General features: G+C 44.4%; 1 protein-coding gene across 1 annotated transcript in view; it reads right to left on the bottom strand.

The window, feature by feature from the left end:
- AUH (AU RNA binding methylglutaconyl-CoA hydratase) overlaps positions 1-22,667 on the bottom strand; it is a 536,927-nt gene that overhangs the window by 363,522 nt on the left and 150,738 nt on the right. Inside the window, exon 4 of the mRNA XM_085632723.1 lies at positions 2,494-2,580. Coding sequence (XP_085488849.1) covers positions 2,494-2,580 — 87 coding nt within the window. The remainder of the gene's footprint in view (positions 1-2,493; positions 2,581-22,667) is intronic.

Here is a 22,667-nt window from a genome sequence, read left to right as displayed (position 1 = left end):
GGTCACATGACCTCGTAAGGTAATGGAGACCATGGAGGGGATTGCTGAAGTAATGTGTGCTATAATAAAAAATAAAAAAACATTTACTATACAGATGCACTCCAGCGCCTAGGAGTGTAGTTTGTGGCACTTTAGAATGACCATCCAGTGAATTGAAACAAGCCCTTTCCCGCAGCCTGATTTATTAGTAACCAGTGAGCCTGTTAGGACGTGTTGCTGTTTTTTGTAAATATCGCAGGGGTGGGGATGGGGGTGAGAATGAGTGAGTGAAGCACAGCTGAAACGAAGTGGTCACATGATCTTGCAAGGCAATGGAGACCATGGAGAGGATTGCTGTATTTCTCACTCTCTCCCCACGAACGCTCTCCTGGTAATTGAACAACATGCTGTGGCATGAAAAACAAGATAAAAACATGATTTTAAGTCCTGTTCCATTACGGTCAGAGAAGCGCAGGGCAAGCACCCACAGGGGCATGGGAGAGCAACCGACAGCGGGAGGCGAGTGATTGGGGGACGGGAGAAGTAAAAATGAGGAGTGGGGCAATTTCATGGCTGTCGGAGAAGCACAGGGCAAGCAGATATGGGGGCGTGGGATGTAGAGCGACAGCAGAAGGAGGGTTATTGAGAGATAGGACAAGAAACGAGATAAGAACATGATTTACAGGCCTGTTTACAGAAAAAACGTCACCCAGAGAGAGTGAAAACATGACCGCTCCTGAGGTGGGCTTTTAAACAAAGAAAAAACAAATTTCCTAAAATGGTAATTTAATGGGAGGAGTGGATGGATACTAGTAATTGGTCCATGCTCTTGGGGAGGGCTAAACACAGGAAGAAGCACAACACATGCATGCCATGGACAAATAGGGCAAAAGATTAAGACAGTGACGATGGAGCCAGCAAATGGGAGGTTTGAAGCCCACAAAGTATATCCAACATGTCTCTTTTTGAGCCACCGCATACGCTGTCTAGAGTGGAGACCTTAACAGATTGTAAATTTCCTGGAAAGAAAATACCAATGTGGTACTAGACTTGCTAAGAATATTTTTCCAATAGCTTCCTCAGTCTTACAGAGGAGTTTGGCCAGCCTCATATAACACTGCTATCGTCTTATTTTAGGAAGTAACAGCACCTCTCTCCAACAGACTAGACCTCTGAAAAAATGTTTGCAAAGTATAGACTATCTGACAAAAAAGAGGAGACCAGCAGGACAGTATTTGGCTTTGCTAAGGAAGTGCCACAGAACATGTGGAAGCTCTAAAAGTAGCAGCTCCTCCTTTACTATCAGTATAACTACCCATTGCTAATTATACAAGCACACATTTATTTGGTCGCCATTCAAGAGTGAATCTTCATTTTTCAGGAGATATGTTTCTGTGTACCACATAGTGGAAAAAAACATTAACAGCACACTGTATTATGCAACAGTTCGAGAACAAAATTGAGAAACAAGAAATTTGTAAGGCAAAGGCTACTCTGTTTGAATACCAGCAGCCAATCAGAACCTGCCTAAAATATGACCATATACATATTTTCTGACAGGAAGGCCTATCACATAGCAATCTCATTAGACCCGCTATTAGCCAAACAGGACAGGTACCTATGTTTGGTCCAGTCGGCCCATCGGAATTGGTATGAGTAGCTTACACCTCCCTGGGCCAAATTTTGTGGCCAAGAGAAGCAACGTCGGTGTCAACACAGTTGGTGTTCGGCATTAAGGGATGAATATGCCATTTTTTAAACCAAATTCCTCTCCACAGGTGGATAAAAAACAGGCAGATTATGTCAGTTAGTGTCCCTTTTACGAGATGAGATTCTTCTCATGATATGTTACTATACCAGCAAATGGCCAAATTATTTTTTGGCTAAATAAATAATGCACGCCATAAATTGATCAGTTACAGAGGCTTTTATGGAGTAGCATGTATACAATTTAGCATCTGGTGTGGCAGTACTAAAAGCTTCACACCATATATCAGTTAGTAAGTAAATGGAAAATTATTACTACAGCGTCTTCACAGGAAGGATGGAGATATGAGGAAGATGATGGTTGCAGGTACAACTATTGAGCATTACTACCTTTCTGCTGAATAGGAGCAGGAAAGAAACACATGTCAGAGTATTTAGGTAAAAACTCAAATGACATGTACTGACAGCATGCTTACTAAATACGAAAAATGCTTTGTACAACTATATATGGGTGTACAGTGAACCGTATCTTGAGAACTAACTTGAAAGGCAGTCAACATACTACGAAGCCACTAGGGAACAATAAGTCTACCCTTTGCTCCCAATATTGTGTGTGATGGAACAAAAATATAGTGAAATAAAGATGAAGTTACCTGCTGTTTGTTTAATTATATTATACAATAAAATAGTTTCCCCAAAGTAGGTTTTTAAATATCGAATTATTCTGATAATACCGTTTTTTTGACTGGACCAGCTTTACCTGCTTGCTGAGAAGGAGCTCAGTTTAGATGTCATAGATTTACTTACCAAGGTCATTCATTATCGCCCTTGCTTTAGCGACAAATGTACCAACTTCACTGGGATGCATTTTTGCTCTTTCTTTGAGGTCTGCACCTACAAAATAAGACGACATTGAAGCATTAGTCGTGCTTACTTAAAAACAATTTCAGCAAAAATGTCGATGCCTGTGCACTCGGGTGTCCCCTCGAGTGTGCTCCTCACTGCTCAAGCTGTGAAGCGTTTTGTCATTAGTGATGTCTGAATGTTGGTACAATAGCACACTTCTCACAAAGTGGATGTAATGCATTTTAATCTGAACGGTGACATTCAAACAGCTATTTTGTACTTTCATTAGACAACTGAACTGAAAAATAAGCAATTGGTTGTAAAGTAATATTATTAGCATAACGATATTCACTGAGATTCTTTAGTTGTGAACTAGGATGTACTTTCCAATGGAAATGCCATTGTCCAAGCTAAAGTGCTCCTGAAATGAATATTTAACATACTTTCATTTTAATTTGAAAACTTTCTAAGTTTGTCACATTAATTTGATTGAATCTCGCAAACCTATAAATGCATACTCAGAAGAAGAAAAGTAAAAAAAGAAAAACAAATGGGAAAAAATGTCTCAAAGATTAATTCGTATTTTATATATTTGCGAGGTAGATTAAGGTGCCATCGGTGTAATCGGTATAAAATTACAGCCAGCCAAGGTAAATGTTGAAGTGTACAAGTTCATTCTGGTCCCAGCAGTTAGTCAAAGGAAGGTAAAGAGATGGATATTGCAGTGTCAGGGTGGAACAGATTTAACCAACATTAGGTGTAACATTACTTCAAAAAGATAGTTGCTCGACATGGAGAAAGTCTAGCATTTATTGCCAGTACAGCGGAGCAAACCCATCTGTGGTAAAGCAGAAATAAGAGACAAATAGTGATTTTAAAGGAATTTTCAATCTGCTTATCTATGAAACATTTTAAAAAGATAGGGAGTGTAAAGTGCTCTGTGCTCCATACACAATAAATGCTACAGGCTGGAAATCCTTTCAGGCAAGATACTATATGTAATTGTAAATCTGTACAAAGCAGTATGCTAGTGATCACTGTATACTCCTGAAATAGAGGACGGCTCAAAGTATTGTGACTAATGAGGGAGATCCAGGCTTTCTCTGAATTGGTAGCCAATGCCCCTGAATGAAAAAATAAATGGCAAAGTCAAAAACGTTTCCCATAATACCTATTGCCTTTGTCAATAACTTTTGGCACTGTTGTACAGTATTGGCAAAAAGCACACGTGGGAGCCATCTTTCTTTATGCCGTCAATAATTTTTTTTTTTTTTTTTAAATGACTCCAGGGAGAGAGAGAACAGAGAACCGGGAGGGAAAATAAAACAAAAAGAGGAGGAGAAGCATGCGAGAGAAAGAGCAACAAGAGGTGAGGGAAAGCACATGAAGGGGAGCATAATATGTAGTGTGGGAGCATGAGGAAGCATACAAGAGAGAGTAGTACACAAAAAGGAGAGCAACACAAAGATCGGAGGAGGGAGGGAAGCACACGAGGGACAGAGATGGAAGAGTGACAATAAAACCAAACAATGGTAAACAATTGTCGGGCTGTAAGCGCACTGTACTTTCTTGGTATGTCCACAATAGGTTTTTTACACCAGACTGCTTGTGCTGTTTGGTAGAAGAGACCTAAAATAATGACAACTGATTTTATTGAATGAAATAGTAACTGGGTTGGGCTCATCAACCTCCTTGGTGGTATACATCATTTTATTTTGAGAAGTAGACCGGCATTGAGGAACATGAAATAAAGTTTTGTTTTATGGATATGCTTTCTGAATATGCAAATTGTAACTGGTGGAGAAAGCAGCAAGAACATGGTTAGATAATGGTTTGTTAAAAGTATTCATATAGGTAACCTTGGTTAGTGCAACAGGAGCTGTGAGCTTTTTCACCTTAGAGACAAGTAAGAGGAGGGGGGATTATTCAAGATTCCTTATGAAATATCCTTGTAAATGTCGTAAAATAAAGAAAATCATGCCCTTTATTGAGCTGGAAATAGGGGTGCTGGGTGTGCGGCAGCATCCCCAGATAATCACGGAGAAATAGGAGAAGACATTTAGATTTTGTTTATTGTGCAGATCTATCTTTGACATTAAAAAGTGAACATTTTTAAACTTGACTCTTTTGGCTCCCTGGCTGGGGCACAGAAGAGACTATAAAGAGAAAGGTATTGTAACATAGCAGTTGCTTCTTACGATCTTAAGTTTACAATATCTTGAAAACTGTGACACTTACTGGAAATGCAAATGAAGTAGGTTAGTTTTTAATACTGAAGATTTCAGGACGGAACAAAATCAAGAAGATGCACGGTTGCACTTAATATGAGGCACACTATGCTAGAAAAACTCAGATTTTTTTTTTCTTCCATATTTCTATTATTAATAGATAATTGTAGGACAAGCTTATGTTGATTTACCAAGTTGTGGTTGCGGAGGGGTGACACAAAACACAAGGCGGTCATAGTTAATGTGTATTAATGTGTATGAGCCCTTTACAGTGCTTTTATGCTCTGTGATACAAATCCTGATTTTACGCGTCATCATCCCTAAATACTGGGGGCTCAGGCACATGTGATTAAATAGATCAATCTCTCACTATTGCAGTTTGTGTGCTGCCTCAGCTCCAAGGGTGTGTTCAAGCCAATGTCTAACTCAGTGGAGTGTGAGGTCTGGGCACACACTCCACACGAACCACAGGGGAAGCGTCAACGCTGGAGACAATCCTATGACCCCACTGCTAAACTGGCATACAGGAAAGCTCTAAAGAATTTTCACAAACTTAAGCGCAACACCATGTGGGACTATTTCTACAATCAGATCAGCTCTGATAGCAACTCAGCGAAAACACTCTTCAAAATTGTCCAAGACTTCATAAAGCCTGCTGCCACTGCCAGTACGGTTCTTCCCATCGCTTCCCTCTGCACAGGCTTGTCTGACTTTTTCCAAGACAAAATCCAAGCTATCTATACCACCTTCACTTCCCCTCAGATTCCCATTGAGCCCTCTATCTCACCCGACAATAATTACCCGCTGACCAAATTCCACCCACTTTCACTTGATGATTCTCTGCAAATCTATTAACCTGTAAATCCGGGTCACCGGGCGATCCTTGCCCGGCACAGTTCTTTAAACTCTTGGCACCATGCATCAACGCCCCATTAAATCAGATTTGGAATTCCTCCCTGAGTTCAGGAATTTTCCCTGCAGTGTGGAAACAGGCCTACCTCCTGTCGATCCTTAACAAAACGGATGCCAACCCAGCTGAATTAAAAAACTTCAGACCCATCCCCCTGCTCCCAGCACTGGCTAAAATCCTTGAACAAATAGTCCAGGAGCCACTGTCCAATCATTAAGAATCTAGGAACCATTTCTATGACTCCCATCCGGCTTCAGAGCTAGCTACAGCACAGAGACCACTCTCCTTGAAGGATCCAAGAGCATACGCGAGAAGGTTGACCAGGGCAAAGCAGCTATGCTTATGCTACTTGACCTGTCCGCGGCCTTTGATACGTTTGCCCACTCCATTCTGATTGATAGATTAAGAGACCTGGGTATTCTGGGTACGGCCCTGTCCTGGATCCTGTCCTTTCTGGAAAGCCTTTCTCCGCCCTTTCATCTCTGCCGAGAAACCCCTGATCTGTGGGGTTCCACAGGGATCTGCTCTGAATCCTGTTCTTTTCAACGCCTACTTCTCACCTCTGGCAGCTCTGGTAGAATCGTGTGGGCTGAAGGTGGTCTCCTACGTGGATAACACCCAACTGGTGTTCTCCTTCAAAGATCTTTCAGACGATGCTTTCACTAACTTCAGACGTTGCCTGAGTAACATCTCGGCTAGGATGACACTGAATAGCTTCAAGCTTAATTTGGATAAAACCGAGGTCCTCTTCTTCAATCAGAAGTCCCCTACCCCCCTGCATTATGTGGCCACAGGAGATGACTCCTCCCCGGAAGCGGTTGACTCAGCGAGAAACCTGGGGTTTAGATTCGACAATGAACTCTCCTGCAAATCCCAAGTTAGGCGAGTCTCTTCCTCTTGCTTTGGGAAGCTAAGCACTATGCGGAAATTCCTCCACTTCCTTCTATTGGAATGCCGCAGAACAGTAGTCCACGCACTTATTACATCTCACCTGGACTATGCTAATAGTCTCTACCTGTGTCTCCGCGCTTATCTGATTCGCAGACTGCAGATGGTCCAGAACACTAAAGCCAGAATGATCTGCAAGATACCTTTCCGCCACTCGATCTCCCCCACCTGAGGAACCTGCACTGGTTACCCATGATCAGGCACATTGAATTCAAGGCTCTGACTCTGGTGTTCAGAGCGACCAGGGGACTGGGCCCTGCATACCTGAGAGACAGACCCCAACATTACCACCACACCCAGGCCGTGAGATCCAACCATCGGGGTCTTCTTGTCATTCCACGCTTTCGTAAGGCAAGGACAGGCGGCAGAGCCTTCGCGGTCAGAACCGCCAAACTCTGGAATGCCCTGCCACTCTCTATCCGCTTATCGGAGACGGAACTAACTTTCTGCCTTTCCCTGAAAACCTGGCTTTTCAACAACATCTAGTTCCTACCCGCACCTGTTAATCAGCTGACTGCCTCAGCGCCGGGACACCTCCGTTGGGGGTAGCTGTGCACTCTACAAACTCCTAAATAAATCAATAAATAAATAAAATGCTCTGGTGGTAACCATAAAATAGTGTCTTACCTGCTACTGCCAACCTTCAGTGGTCTGGTGTGTACCAATTTATCCTTGAGGTTTTTACTCCTTCTAAATGCAAACAAGGGGTGCGGAATGGACATAGTCCCTTTATTCAAGATATGCCAGTTCTTGTATATTGATTTCTTAATTAGCCCAGAGAACCTGCTGAAAGTGTTCATATGCACCAGCCTACCGGTTGGAGGTTTGGTGGATTGATGTCGAGAAGATCCTCTCAGTTACTGTTCCTGTCTCTTTTGGCTGATCGAAGTATGAGAGGAGAAGGATATTGTTGGTCTAGTGAGTGGAGTGAAAGTGTATTAGCATGATCGCTGCATTTCTTAACAGACGAACAGTTGTGTTGGATGCACAAAAACAGACAAAAGGACAGGGATGCAGGTGTATAAGGACTCAACATCAAAAGAGACAAGGTAGTCAGTTTCTGTATTGAATTCCATGTCTGTCAAAAGACAGAAGACATCCTTAGTTTCCTGAAAATATGTAGGTATCTCAATATATACCAATGGTCTCAAAAATAAATCCACAAATTGGGACAGAGGTTCCAAAAGAGATCCAATACCAGAGATTATAGGTCTGCCCGGGGGCAACCTTTGGGGGTTTATGGATTTTGGGAAGGGTGTAAAAGTAGGGGGTGACCGGATCAGTGGCTACAAGAAACTCAGCCTCTTTATCTTTCACCCACCCATTGTCCTTGGCTTCCTCAGCTATTGATTTGATAATGGCAAGCTTTTGTGGGATCAAATTTTCGTGGCTGGTAAGAGGTTCTAACTTTGAGATGTCTGAGGCATTCCAATTTGTATGTGGTTGTGTCTAGGATAACCGTGGTTCTAACCTTATCAGCCTGCTTAATAGTGATGGAAGTATCCACACTAAGGGCCTTGCAGGCTAGTTCCTACTTATTGGACATATTGTAGAAGGGTTCCTTCACTAATCTCTTTTTGGACTATCTCCTTGAGTGCGGCTTTTTCAAAAGGCTTAACGTACATTACCTGCTCAGATTGGTATTTACCTGTGTCGCAACACCAGTCGCTGTTTTCTCAGAGAAGAAATTATGTAACATTTTTCTGGAAAACCTGGCAAGTTCCTTCTGGATCCGAAATCCATTCCCCTTATTTGTGGGTACTAACCCCAGTCCCTTATTGAGTACACAGATCTCCAATGGTGCCAGCATTTGTTTGCTAAGGTTTACGACGAAGTTGTGTCATTGCTCATGCTCAGTTGTGGGGTGCTCCTAGTCATGCTCCATGTGTGTAGTGGCGATGGTGGGGGGCTCCAATGGATATGGATCTGTTGTTCCTATCATCTTGTGCCTCTCGATCAGCCCCAGCCCTGTTCTGAAAAAGTGGGGTTGTAGAAAGGAGGTGGGGGAGGTTGAAATCGGGGTACAGGATAGCCCCATGGTGTAGGAGGCCACCACTGCTGTTGTGGTAGTCTGGGATACTGCCCCCACCATCTGACTCTATTTCTTCTCTGAGAAGCAGGTGGGTGTTGACCAGCCAATCTAAAGTCTGAATCATTTGCCCAGTCATCTGTGTCAGAAGAGCAATAGTTCAACCTGTATCTTCTGCCCTTCAGATAGAACTGCGAAGATACGTAATCATCCTTAATATAGAGATTAACCCCGAGCGGAGTATGCGGAGTGGTGCTCGGCGTAGTTCGTCGCAGTTTAAAAAAAACTCAGCGCGACTGCACTCCACTCCACCCCACGAAAGGGTTAAAAAAAAAATTAAAAACCCACTTACCTTCTCTTCTGCCCGCCCAGTTCACGCAAGATGTAATATGTATGGGGACGCGAGGAGGAGGAAGAGGGAGATAAGGAGACACCGCGGCGGGGAGGAGGGCGGGCAGAAGAGAAGGTAAGTGGGGTTTAAAAATTTTTTTTTTTAAAGGGGCTGGCCTCGTACTCCACTCCGCCACGAAGTCGGAGTTTTGCCGCAACTTCGCGTTCCTAGCGTAGCGCAGAGTTGGTAAAACTCTGCAAACTCCGTTGGGGGAGCGGAGTATTCGGCCCGGGGTTAATAGAGGTACACTTTCGCCAGAGAGAAGCGTTCTAAGTTTTTTTTAAACTCTGATTTTTGAGGCTCTTTCCTGCATATTTCCTTTAGTAGTGGAAATTTAAACCACTGCAACTTCGTAAATCAGTGTATATTGTGGTGTCATAGAAGAGCCAATGCATTAATAATATTATCATACACACGATCCACAATGCTGTTGGTACATGTAAGTTCAGCATAAATTTGCAACTGTCTTGATTTATGAATGGACATTCACATCTTGTATTCAGAACATGTGAATGTGCATTTGCACATCTTTTCACTAACATTTAACATGACCTCAGTATGGAATAATAGTCACTGGGTGTAAATCTGCTTTCCTGGGTGTAGGAGGAGGGCATGCCCATTTCAGATAATGCTGTGTGTTCAATTATCATGATGGGAGCGGTCAGAGATTTACTCCAGCCAACATAGGAGTAAAACCAATCCAAGGATAGAAAGGGAATGGCATATCTCCAAAATTGTTGAGGATATAGAGGAAGAAGATTCCCAATGAAAAAAGTATTTTCCCGAGTACCAAAAAAGAGATTAGCCAGCATAAATGCTCTTCTGGTAAGAATTGTCACAGTTGGTTTGGTGTACTTGCACACGTTTGACAAGTTATGACTGTATTTAGTCATGGAATTTCGTGACAGCTGCAGTTTTCCAGGAATACTCCAAGAATTTCCAAAATCGGAGGTCATTATTTGGATGTTATCAAATGTAGAGGCCTGACTGAGTGACATAATGCCTTATCAAGAGCAGAATTATGGTGAAAGAATCTAGGCATTATTTTTAAAAGGGCACTATCAGTATTTTGGATATTATCAAAACCATCATTTGTGTTCTATAATGAGGTTAATTTGTAAGTTCTGAGCAATATCAAGAGCATTTTTTTTGTTCTCAGGGGCAGAGATCGGACTGAGTCTCGGCTGTCAGGACACATTTTCTTATTGAATCTGGGTATCAGAAGCATAGCTCTGACTGAATGTGTGGTATGCACCCAGAATTTACAATGGATATACAAAGCTCTGATGGGTCTGTGAGAGAAATGATTCTGTTCCTTTATAAATAATTCAAACTGTATTTTATGTTTATTATCAATGACATTCTGGTCTAGTCGCGCAATATGACTCAAGAACAGTAACAAATTATATTCTCGTTTCAGATACAACATTTATGTAAAACCTTAAAAATGCTGGTTTCATGTTACATTGGAGACATTTGTGGCATACAATATAATGGCTGACCGATTATCCATGTCCACTGTTAGAATAAATGGAAGGCCAAAGAGGTATAAAACCTTTCTGGTGTACATGAATTTCTATGGATTTTACACTGTATGACCAGTAATCAAGTATAGCAGTACCTGTAACCAGGTTAACTTCCATTGGCGTGCTATCCCAAAGGATTGAGCAGACATAGTACTTTTCTGCTAAAGATAGCCTGAACACTTCTGTCAAGGCTAAATCAACATTTAGAAGCTAATTAACTTATCATCCCTAGTGTACCCATACTATAAAAAAAAGATGTCACTGCCATAAATGTCTTGTATGTGACCATTCAAAAAGGAGCAGTCCATCAAAAAGCATTGAAATTTGATTAAGAATGGGTAATGATTGAGGAAAGGCAATAATCCACATCTCACAGTCACCGCAAAATAACCAGATCCTCAAGTATGTGAAAGGAACCAGGGTGAGTAAGCCTGAGATAGGCAAGATGACTTGGGTTGTTGTTCTTGTATGAGTTCCTGTTCACACATTAGCTAGGTCCAAAACATAGGACGTCCTATCCCGCAAGTTCAAAACCTACCATCAGATAAAATAACATGCTGCCTCAACTGACAAAATCATTACTTCCATCAATAAAATGGCACTGCCTGAAATGTATTACAGAGCAATGCCTTGAAACACTATGCTCTTTAATGGTGCTATGACTTGCTCATGGTAGGGTTTTCCGGAAAAAGAAGACTCAAATATTTCTGCCATGTTGTATTGCTGTTTAGAAATGGATACTGAAGTTAATGGGCCTAATTCACAAAGGGCTTCCATAGGCGTGGCGGAGGCCACTCAGTAGTGGGGGAGGAGCCCTCACACATGGTGGGACCTCCGCAATGAAAAACTGCAGTTCAATGGTGCCCCCATGAATGAGGGCTCCCCGCCATGACTGCAGGACATCCGCCACAAATGTGGAAGCCCTTTATGAATCTGGCCCAATGTCTGCCTTCATATTCCATACCAGTGGTTAATTTGCAACAAAAATAAGTGCAGGGCTCTCTTTGGGAGGCATCTAGCACCAGCCTAGTTCTCTTGTTTGCACCACCTAAAGCAGAATCAATCACTAACCATGAAAGTTGAGCGAGCATGTGGCATAATGGCCAGAGCTGCCGACTTCCGAGCTGGGGAACCGGGTTTTGAGTCTCGGCATCGGCTCAACAGCTTGTGATGATGGGCAAATCACTTAATCTCCCTGTAAATGAATGTGTCCTTAACTAGTGCTCATGGAAAGAGCCGGTATTGATGATAAAGTGGCGGTGCTGAACACCGGAAACCATTGGCTCAAATTAAGTACTGGACCATACAGAATCCAAACAGGACACGTTGAAGAATTAGCCGAGTAATGCACATTCGATCAGTTTAATGTTAACTTCTCAAGTCCTCTAAGAATGAATAGTGAATGGTTTGTGTAGCATGATGGGATGACAGCAGGACAGAGAGTCTCAATATCGTGGAAAAACCATCAACACAGGAGTCTGGCAAACCAATTACTCTTATTATTACTTTTGTATACTTTAAAGTACATTACCTAGAACCTCTAGAGTATTAAAACCGAACCTGGAAAAAACAATGCACAATTCATAGAAATAACTACATTTCCCCCAATGTCCTTATCAGGTGGTACTACCAGGAGCCATTTTGTTTTTAAATCCAGTTATATATCTCCCATGCTGCATAGCTGCCAAGTAACAAGAAGAATCAAAAGAAGGGTCAACCTTGCACTGTACTTCTTAAACAGGGTCCAAAAGGAGAACATTGGAAACGGAAATACAGCAGGAGAAAGAGCTGATCAGATTGACTGCCAACAGACAAATGCACATAATAGATTAGCAACCCCAAAGGAAAATAAAAACAATAGTGTGGTTAATTAGTGCTATCAAAAAGAAAACTAAGCTCATGAATACATAATGCAAAAAGAAAGCTCAAGTACAAGAACAACCTGGTATCATGGTATTGATATTATGCTAGTGTTAGAAATTTGGTTTCTGGTTGTCAAAGTATGCACCCTGAACAAGCAGGAACCATCACTCTAAATGTTTACCTGTGCTCACCATCTAGTAGCTTGATTCAGAGCAGTCAGGCTATACTAGAGTCAATGTGTAAAGATTTTGTGCACACAGTAACACAGTGAAAACACCACAAAAGTACTCCACACCAGTTTAGACAAATAACCAATATTTATCTGAGTAAAACAAGACCAAAACCACAAACATCAACATACACTGGTAAAGATATGAACTTTTGAAGATTAAATAGAGAATAACTTTTGGAAAAGCAAGAGCTCCCACAGAGCTATTTGGTCGCACTTGACATTGATGACTCAAAAAGGCAGTTCTACCTCGATGGAGCGAGGGACAAAGTCGGGAGTTACAGTACAGTACACCTTGTAGGCTTCGGAATAAAAAATGATGCAAAATGCAGGGGAGGTCAGGCATTGGGAAAGCAGGTGGAGCGTTAGTTCCTTACTGCTATGCAGGTTGGTGGCACGTCAGCTCTCGGGGACAGTGAGTGGCACGAAAGAGGTGAGGCATCTCTCAAGCAAGTGAGGGGTCGGTACCTGACGGCGGTGCTGAGTCATTGAGTCACTGACACCCGGGGACTTGGCGGGGTGCGGGGAGGTGATGCAGTAGCTGCCAAGATGACCCTCGTTTCCTTAATCCTGGGAAGCGTCGATGAGGTGTTGCAGGTACAGCCGCAAGGCTTTGATTTCAGGGCATGGCGGTCGAACCACTGGGACACAGCTGCGGCGTCGGAGTCGGAGCAGAGCATCACAGTCGTCGGTGGCGCAGTGCTCAGGACTCCCGCAGTGGTGGCCCTTTGAAGGCACTGCTACGTCGTCAGAGCCTGTGTTGCAAGTCGCGGTTGTTGTGTTAAGCAGAGACCACAGCTTCGGTGCAAGCAGTAGCAGAGCATCAAAGTTGTAGACAGAGCCAGTCCCAGTGCCACTCAGTGTCAGTTTCTTCTTGTAACCCTGAAACTCACTTCAAAGGGCCCAGGAACTGGATTTGGCACCACTTGGCAAATAGGGCTCTCTGCAGAGGGGCCAACGTACTACTGGTGAAGTCATTGATGGCCCTGAGACTTCCAACAGGAAACCAGCTCAACTCATGCCCATGGAGAACCTTAGGAAGCAGGAAGTAAAGGCAAAGTCAGGTCCTCTCACTCCCAGGACAGAAGCAGCAGGACAACACAACAAAGCAAACAGGAAAGAGGCAATCCCTCCTGGCAGTACAACAGGTCTTCTCCCTGGCAGAATGTCCGCAGTACAAAAGTGTATGGTGTCAGAGGTCTCGTACTTATAACCATTTTGGCCTTTAAAGTAGGGACACTTCAAATAAACGTCTCTGAAGTGCACAGGACCCTGCCCTTCCTTGCCCTGGCTCCAGACACACTACAGGGGGGTGGAGACTGCTTTGTGTGGGGACAGGCACATCCCTATCCAGGTGTTAGTGTCAACTCCACCCACCAATCTAGCTCAGGAAGGCCCATCAGCCTGGTGATCGGCCATTAGGATATGCAGGGCACACCTGAGTTCCCCTTGTGTGACTGTCTAGAGGTAATACACAAAACCCCAACTGTCACCCTGACCCAGAAGTGTATTCCACAGACAGGCAGGAGTATAGAAGTAAGAAAATGCCAACTTTCTAAAATCATTTGTGTGTCTTTTGCTTTCTTGTCCTAAGTGTGCCGTGTATGTCAAGACATTGATCCCGGGCTTTCTGCGCCACTGGATCCGTCCATCATCTTGTTGTGCTTGCTACATTCACCCTAAGTGGGCATGGGTATGCCCAGGAGGAGCTCCCTTACTCGCTGTGCCACTGGATTTAAGCGAGCCTGGATGATGAGGGGTTATACCCAGAAACCGGTCCTAGGATGCTTTTTTCAGGTCCAGGGTCGACCTGGCTTGGCAGTTGGGGCTGGAATGTTACCATGAGGAGAAGGGTCAAATCAAGACTGATTTGCATATGGCTGGGTTCAAACTGAGGTGGCATGGTGAGTAAAAGAACGATGGATTAAACACAAATCTGTGACTGGGGGTGAGTGGTTGAAAAGTTTAAGCACTGCGTCCATCATCTTGTTGTGTTTACTGGATTCAAGCTACCATGGTCACCGCAAAATAACTAGATCTTCAAGTATGTGAAAGGAACCAGGGTGAGTAAGCCTGCGATAGGCAAGATGACTTGGGTTGTTGTTCTTGTATGAGTTGCTGTTCACACATTAGCTAGGTCCAAAACATAGGACATCCTATCCCGCAAGTTCAAAACCTACCATCAGATAAAATAACATGCTGCGTCAACTGACAAAATAATTACTTCCATCAATAAAATGGCACTGCCTGAAATGTATTACAGAGCAATGCCTTGAAACACTATGCTCTTTAATGGTGCTATGACTTGCTCATGGTAGGGTTTTCCGGAAAAAGAAGACTCAAGTATTTCTGCCATGTTGTATTGCTGTTTAGAAATGGATACTGAAGTTAATGGGCCTAATTCACAAAGGGCTTCCACAGGCGTGGCGGAGGCCACACAGTAGTGGGGGAGGAGCCCTCACACATGGTGGGACCTCCGCAATGAGAAACTGCAGTTCAATGGTGCCCCCATGAATGAGGGCTCCCCGCCATGACTGCAGGACATCCGCCACAAATGTGGAAGCCCTTTATGAATCTGGCCCAATGTCTGCCTTCATATTCCATACCAGTGGTTAATTTGCAACAGAAATAAGTGCAGGGCTCTCATCAGGAGACATCTAGCACCAGCCTATTTCTCTTGTTTGCACCACCTAAAGCAGAATCAATCACTAACCATGAAAGTTGAGTGAGCATGTGGCATAATGGCCAGAGCTGCCGACTTCCGAGCTGGGGAACCGGGTTTTGAGTCTCGGCATCGGCTCAACAGCTTGTGATGATGGGCAAATTACTTAATCTCCCCGTAAATGAATGTGTCCTTAACTAGTGCTCATGAAAAGAGCTGGTGTTGATGATTAAGTGGCGGTGCTGAACACCGGAAACCATTAGCTCAAATTAAGTACTGGTCCATACAGAATCCAAACAGAACACGTTGAAGAATTAGCCGAGTAATGCACCTTCGATCAGTTTAATGTTAACTTCTCAAGTCCTCTAAGAATGAATAGTGAATGGTTTGTGTAGCATGATGGATGGGATAACAGCAGGACAGACAGTCTCAATATCGTGGAAAAACCATCAACACAGGAGTCTGGCAAAGCAATTACTATTATTATTACTTTTGTATACTTTAAAGTACATTACCTAGAACCTCTAGAGTATTAAAACCGAACCTGGAAAAAACAATGCACAATTCATAGAAATAACTACATTTCCCCCAATGTCCTTATCAGGTGGTACCACCATGAGACATTTTGTTTTTAAATCCAGTTATATCTCTCCCATGCTGCATAGCTGGCAAGTAACAAGAAGAATCAAAAGAAGGGTCAACCTTGCACTGTACTTCTTAAACAGGGTCCAAAAGGAGAACATTGGAAACGGAAATACAGCAGGAGAAAGAGCTGATCAGATTGACTGCCAACAGACAAATGCACATAAATGATTAGCAACCCCAAAGGAAAATGAAAACAATAGTGTGGTTAATTAGTGCTATAAAAAAGAAAACTAAGCAGGAATACATAATGCAAAAAGAAAGCTCAAGTACAAGAACAACCTGGTATCATTGTATTGATATTATGCTAGTGTTAGAAATTTGGTTTCTGGTTGTCAAAGTATGCACCCTGTACAAGCAGGAACCATCACTCTAAATGTTTACCTGTGCTCACCATCTAGTAGCTTGATTCAGAGCAGTCAGGCTATACTAGAGTCAATGTGTAAAGATTTTGTGCACACAGTAACACAGTGAAAACACCACAAAAGTACCCCGACACCAGTTTAGACAAATAACCAGTATTTATCTGAGTAAAACAAGACCAAAACCACAAAAATCAACATACACTGGTAAAGATATGAACTTTTAAAGATTAAATAGAGAATAACTTTTAGAAAAACAAGAGCTCCAACAGGGCTATTTGGTCGCACTTGACATTGATGACTCAAAAAGGCAGTCCTACCTCGATGGAACGAGGGCCGATGTCGGGAGTTACAGTACAGTACACCTTGTAGGCTTCGGAATAAAAAATGATGCAAAATGCAGGGGAGGTCAGGCATTGGGAAAGCAGGTGCAGCATTAGTTCTTTACTGCTATGCAGGTTGGTGGCACGTCAGCTCTCGGGGACAGTGAGTGGCACGAAAGTGGTGAGGCATCACTGAAGCAAGTGAGGGGTCTGTACCTGTCGGCCGTGCGGAGTCATTGAGTCACTGACACCAGGGGACATTGCGGGGTGCGGGGAGGTGATGCAGTAGCTGCCAAGATGACCCTCGGTTCCTTAATCCTGGGCAGTGTCGATGAGGTGTTGCAGGTACAGCCGCAAGGCTTTGATTTCAGGGCATGGCGGTCGAACCACTGGGACACAGCTACGGCATCGGAGTCGGAGCAGTGCATCACAGACGTCGGTGGCGCAGTGCTCAGGACTCCCGCAGTGGTGGCCCTTTGAAGGCACTGCTACGTCGTCAGAGCCTGTGTTGCAAGTCGCGGTTGTTGTGTTAAGCAGAGACCACAGCTTCGGTGCAGGCAGTAGCAGGGCATCAAAGTTGTAGACAGCGCCGGTCCCAAAGCCACTCAGTGTCATTTTCTTCTTGTACCCCTGAAACTCACTTCAAAGGGACCAGGAACTGGATTTGGCACCACTTGGCAAATAGGGCTCTCTGCAGAGGGGCCAACGTACTACTGGTGAAGTCATTGATGGCCCTGAGACTTCCAACAGGAAACCAGCTCAACTCATGCCCATGGAGAACCTTAGGAAGCAGGAAGTAAAGGCAAAGTCAGGTCCTCTCACTCCCAGGACAGAAGCAGCAGGACAACACAACAAAGCAAACAGGAAAGAGGCAATCCCTCCTGGCAGCACAACAGGTCTTCTCCCTGGCAGAATGTCCTCAGTACAGAAGTGTATGGTGTCAGAGGTCTCGTACTTATAACCATTTTGGCCTTTAAAGTAGGGACACTTCAAATAAACGTCTCTGAAGTGCACAGGACCCTGCCCTTCCTTGCCCTGGCTCCAGACACACTACAGAGGGGTGGAGACTGCTTTGTGTGGGGACAGGCACATCCCTATCCAGGTGTTAGTGTCAACTCCACCCATCAAGCTAGCTCAGGAAGGCCCATCAGCCTGGTGATCGGCCATTAGGATATGCAGGGCACACCTCAGTTCCCCTTGTGTGACTGTCTAGAGGTAATACACAAAACCCCAACTGTCACCCTGACCCAGAAGTGTATTCCACAGACAGGCAGGAGTATGGAAGTAAGAAAATGCCAACTTTCTAAAATCATTTGTGTGTCTTTTGCTTTCTTGTCCTAAGTGTGCCGGGTATGTCAAGACATTGATCCCGGGCTTACCGCGCCACTGGATACGTCCATCATCTTGTTGTGTTTGCTACATTCACCCTAAGTGGGCAAGGGTATGCCCAGGAGGAGGTCCCTTACTCGCTGTGCCACTGGATTTAAGCGAGCCTGGATGATGAGGGGTTATACTCAGAAACCTGTCCTAGGATGCTTTTTTCAGGTCCAGGGTCGACCTGGCTTGGCAGTTGGGGCTGGAATGTTACCATGAGGAGCAGGGTCAAATCAAGACTGATTTGCATATGGCTGGGTTCAAACTGAGGTGGCATGGTGAGTAAAAGAACGATGGATTAAACCCAAATCTGTGACTGGGGTGAGTGGTTGAAAAGTTAAGCACTGCGTCCATCATCTTGTTGTGTTTACTGGATTCAAGCTACCATGGTCACCGCAAAATAACTAGATCTTCAAGTATGTGAAAGGAACCAGGGTGAGTAAGCCTGCGATAGGCAAGATGACTTGGGTTGTTGTTCTTGTATGAGTTGCTGTTCACACATTAGCTAGGTCCAAAACATAGGACATCCTATCCCGCAAGTTCAAAACCTACCATCAGATAAAATAACATGCTGCGTCAACTGACAAAATGATTACTTCCATCAATAAAATGGCACTGCCTGAAATGTATTACAGAGCAATGCCTTGAAACACTATGCTCTTTAATGGTGCTATGACTTGCTCATGGTAGGGTTTTCCGGAAAAAGAAGACTCAAGTATTTCTGCCATGTTGTATTGCTGTTTAGAAATGGATACTGAAGTTAATGGGCCTAATTCACAAAGGGCTTCCACAGGCGTGGCGGAGGCCACACAGTAGTGGGGGAGGAGCCCTCACACATGGTGGGACCTCCGCAATGAGAAACTGCAGTTCAATGGTGCCCCCATGAATGAGGGCTCCCCGCCATGACTGCAGGACATCCGCCACAAATGTGGAAGCCCTTTATGAATCTGGCCCAATGTCTGCCTTCATATTCCATACCAGTGGTTAATTTGCAACAAAAATAAGTGCAGGCTCTCATCAGGAGGCATCTAGCACCAGCCTATTTCTCTTGTTTGCACCACCTAAAGCAGAATCAATCACTAACCATGAAAGTTGAGTGAGCATGTGGCATAATGGCCAGAGCTGCCGACTTCCGAGCTGGGGAACCGGGTTTTGAGTCTCGGCATCGGCTCAACAGCTTGTGATGATGGGCAAATTACTTAATCTCCCCGTAAATGAATGTGTCCTTAACTAGTGCTCATGAAAAGAGCTGGTGTTGATGATTAAGTGGCGGTGCTGAACACCGGAAACCATTGGCTCAAATTAAGTACTGGTCCATACAGAATCCAAACAGGACACGTTGAAGAATTAGCCGAGTAATGCACCTTCGATCAGTTTAATGTTAACTTCTCAAGTCCTCTAAGAATGAATAGTGAATGGTTTGTGTAGCATGATGGGATAACAGCAGGACAGAGAGTCTCAATATCGTGGAAAAACCATCAACACAGGAGTCTGGCAAAGCAATTACTATTATTATTACTTTTGTATACTTTAAAGTACATTACCTAGAACCTCTAGAGTATTAAAACCGAACCTGGAAAAAACAATGCACAATTCATAGAAATAACTACATTTCCCCCAATGTCCTTATCAGGTGGTACCACCATGAGACATTTTGTTTTTAAATCCTGTTATATATCTCCCATGCTGCATAGCTGCCAAGTAACAAGAAGAATCAAAAGAAGGGTCAACCTTGCACTGTACTTCTTAAACAGGGTCCAAAAGGAGAACATTGGAAACGGAAATACAGCAGGAGAAAGAGCTGATCAGATTGACTGCCAACAGACAAATGCACATAAATGATTAGCAACCCCAAAGGAAAATGAAAACAATAGTGTGGTTAATTAGTGCTATAAAAAAGAAAACTAAGCAGGAATACATAATGCAAAAAGAAAGCTCAAGTACAAGAACAACCTGGTATCATGGTATTGATATTATGCTAGTGTTAGAAATTTGGTTTTTGGTTGTCAAAGTATGCACCCTGTACAAGCAGGAACCATCACTCTAAATGTTTACCTGTGCTCACCATCTAGTAGCTTGATGCAGAGCAGTCAGGCTATACTAGAGTCAATGTGTAAAGATTTTGTGCACACAGTAACACAGTGAAAACACCACAAAAGTACCCCACACCAGTTTAGACAAATAACCAGTATTTATCTGAGTAAAACAAGACCAAAACCACAAAAATCAACATACACTGGTAAAGATATGAACTTTTGAAGATTAAATAGAGAATAACTTTTAGAAAAACAAGAGCTCCAACAGGGCTATTTGGTCGCACTTGACATTGATGACTCAAAAAGGCAGTCCTACCTCGATGGAACGAGGGCCGATGTCGGGAGTTACAGTACAGTATACCTTGTAGGCTTCGGAATAAAAAATGATGCAAAATGCAGGGGAGGTCAGGCATTGGGAAAGCAGGTGCAGCATTAGTTCCTTACTGCTATGCAGGTTGGTGGCACGTCAGCTCTCGGGGACAGTGAGTGGCACGAAAGTGGTGAGGCATCACTGAAGCAAGTGAGGGGTCTGTACCTGTCGGCCGTGCGGAGTAATTGAGTCACTGACACCAGGGGACATTGCGGGGTGCGGGGAGGTGATGCAGTAGCTGCCAAGATGACCCTCGGTTCCTTAATCCTGGGCAGTGTCGATGAGGTGTTGCAGGTACAGCCGCAAGGCTTTGATTTCAGGGCATGGCGGTCGAACCACTGGGACACAGCTACGGCATCGGAGTCGGAGCAGTGCATCACAGACGTCGGTGGCGCAGTGCTCAGGACTCCCGCAGTGGTGGCCCTTTGAAGGCACTGCTACGTCGTCAGAGCCTGTGTTGCAAGTCGCGGTTGTTGTGTTAAGCAGAGAGCACAGCTTCGGTGCAGGCAGTAGCAGGGCATCAAAGTTGTAGACAGCGCCGGTCCCAGAGCCACTCAATGTCATTTTCTTCTTGTACCCCTGAAACTCACTTCAAAGGGCCCAGGAACTGGATTTGGCACCACTTGGCAAATAGGGCTCTCTGCAGAGGGGCCAACGTACTACTAGTGAAGTCATTGATGGCCCTGAGACTTTCAACAGGAAACCAGCTCAATTCATGCCCATGGAGAACCTTAGGAAGCAGGAAGTAAAGGCAAAGTCAGGTCCTCTCACTCCCAGGACAGAAGCAGCAGGACAACACAACAAAGCAAACAGGAAAAAGGCAATCCCTCCTGGCAGCACAACAGGTCTTCTCCCTGGCAGAATGTCCTCAGTACAGAAGTGTATGGTGTCAGAGGTCTCGTACTTATAACCATTTTGGCCTTTAAAGTAGGGACACTTCAAATAAACGTCTCTGAAGTGCACAGGACCCTGCCCTTCCTTGCCCTGGCTCCAGACACACTACAGGGGGGTGGAGACTGCTTTGTGTGGGGACAGGCACATCCCTATCCAGGTGTTCGTGTCAACTCCACCCACCAATCTAGCTCAGGAAGGCCCATCAGCCTGGTGATCGGCCATTAGGATATGCAGGGCACACCTCAGTTCCCCTTGTGTGACTGTCTAGAGGTAATACACAAAACCCCAACTGTCACCCTGACCCAGAAGTGTATTCCACAGACAGGCAGGAGTATAGAAGTAAGAAAATGCCAACTTTCTAAAATCATTTGTGTGTCTTTTGCTTTCTTGTCCTAAGTGTGCCGGGTATGTCCAGACATTGATCCCGGGCTTACCGCGCCACTGGATCCGTCCATCATCATGTTGTGTTTGCTATATTCACCCTAAGTGGGCAAGGGTATGCCCAGAAGGACGTCCCTTGCTCGCTGTGCCACTGGATTTAAGCGAGCCTGGATGATGAGGGGTTATACCCACAATCCGGTCCCAGGATGCTTTTTTCCGGTCCAGGGTCGACCTGGCTTGGCAGTTGGGGCTGGACTGTTCCCATGAGGAGCAGGGTCAAATCAAGACTGATTTGCATATGGCTGGGTTCAAACTGAGGTGGCATGGTGAGTAAAAGAATGATGGATTAAACCCAGATCTGTGACTGGGGGTGAGCGGTTGAAAAGTTTAAGCACTGCGTCCATCTTCTTGTTGTGTTTACTGGATTCAAGCTAACATGGTTGATGTGATATCCCGAAACTGGTCCCGGCATGCTTGTTTCTGGTCCAGGGAGGACCTAGCATGGCAGCTTGGGTTGAACTGTTCCCATGAGGAGCAGGGTCAAGACTAATTTGCATATGGCTAAGTCTACACTGGGGTAGCATAGTGAGCAAAAGAACGATGGATGCCACCCAGATAACTTGACTGTGGGGTGAATGTTTTGATTTGTTCTGCATTCCATCCATCATTTGTGTGTATTTTGCTTTCTCGACCTAAGTGTGCTGGGTATGCACAGACGTGGGCCCCGGGCTCCCTGTGCCACTGGATTCAAGCTAGTCTGGCTGATGAGGGGTGATACATTGAAACTGGTCCCAGGATACTTGTTCCAGGCCCAGGGAGGACCTGGTTTGCAGTTCGGGCTGGACTATTCCCATGAGGAGCAGGGTCATGACTGATTTGCATATGGCTGGGTCCACACTGGGGTGGTATAGTGATAAAAAGAACGATGGATTTAACCTATATCTCTTGACTGGAGGTGAATGTTTAA

The sequence above is a fragment of the Triturus cristatus genome, chromosome 2_1, assembly GCF_964204655.1.
Source record: "Triturus cristatus chromosome 2_1, aTriCri1.1, whole genome shotgun sequence".
Taxonomy (NCBI): Eukaryota; Metazoa; Chordata; class Amphibia; order Caudata; family Salamandridae; genus Triturus; species Triturus cristatus.
The sequence above is the reverse complement of the archived record's forward strand: the minus strand, read 5'-3'. Positions and strand labels throughout refer to the sequence as shown.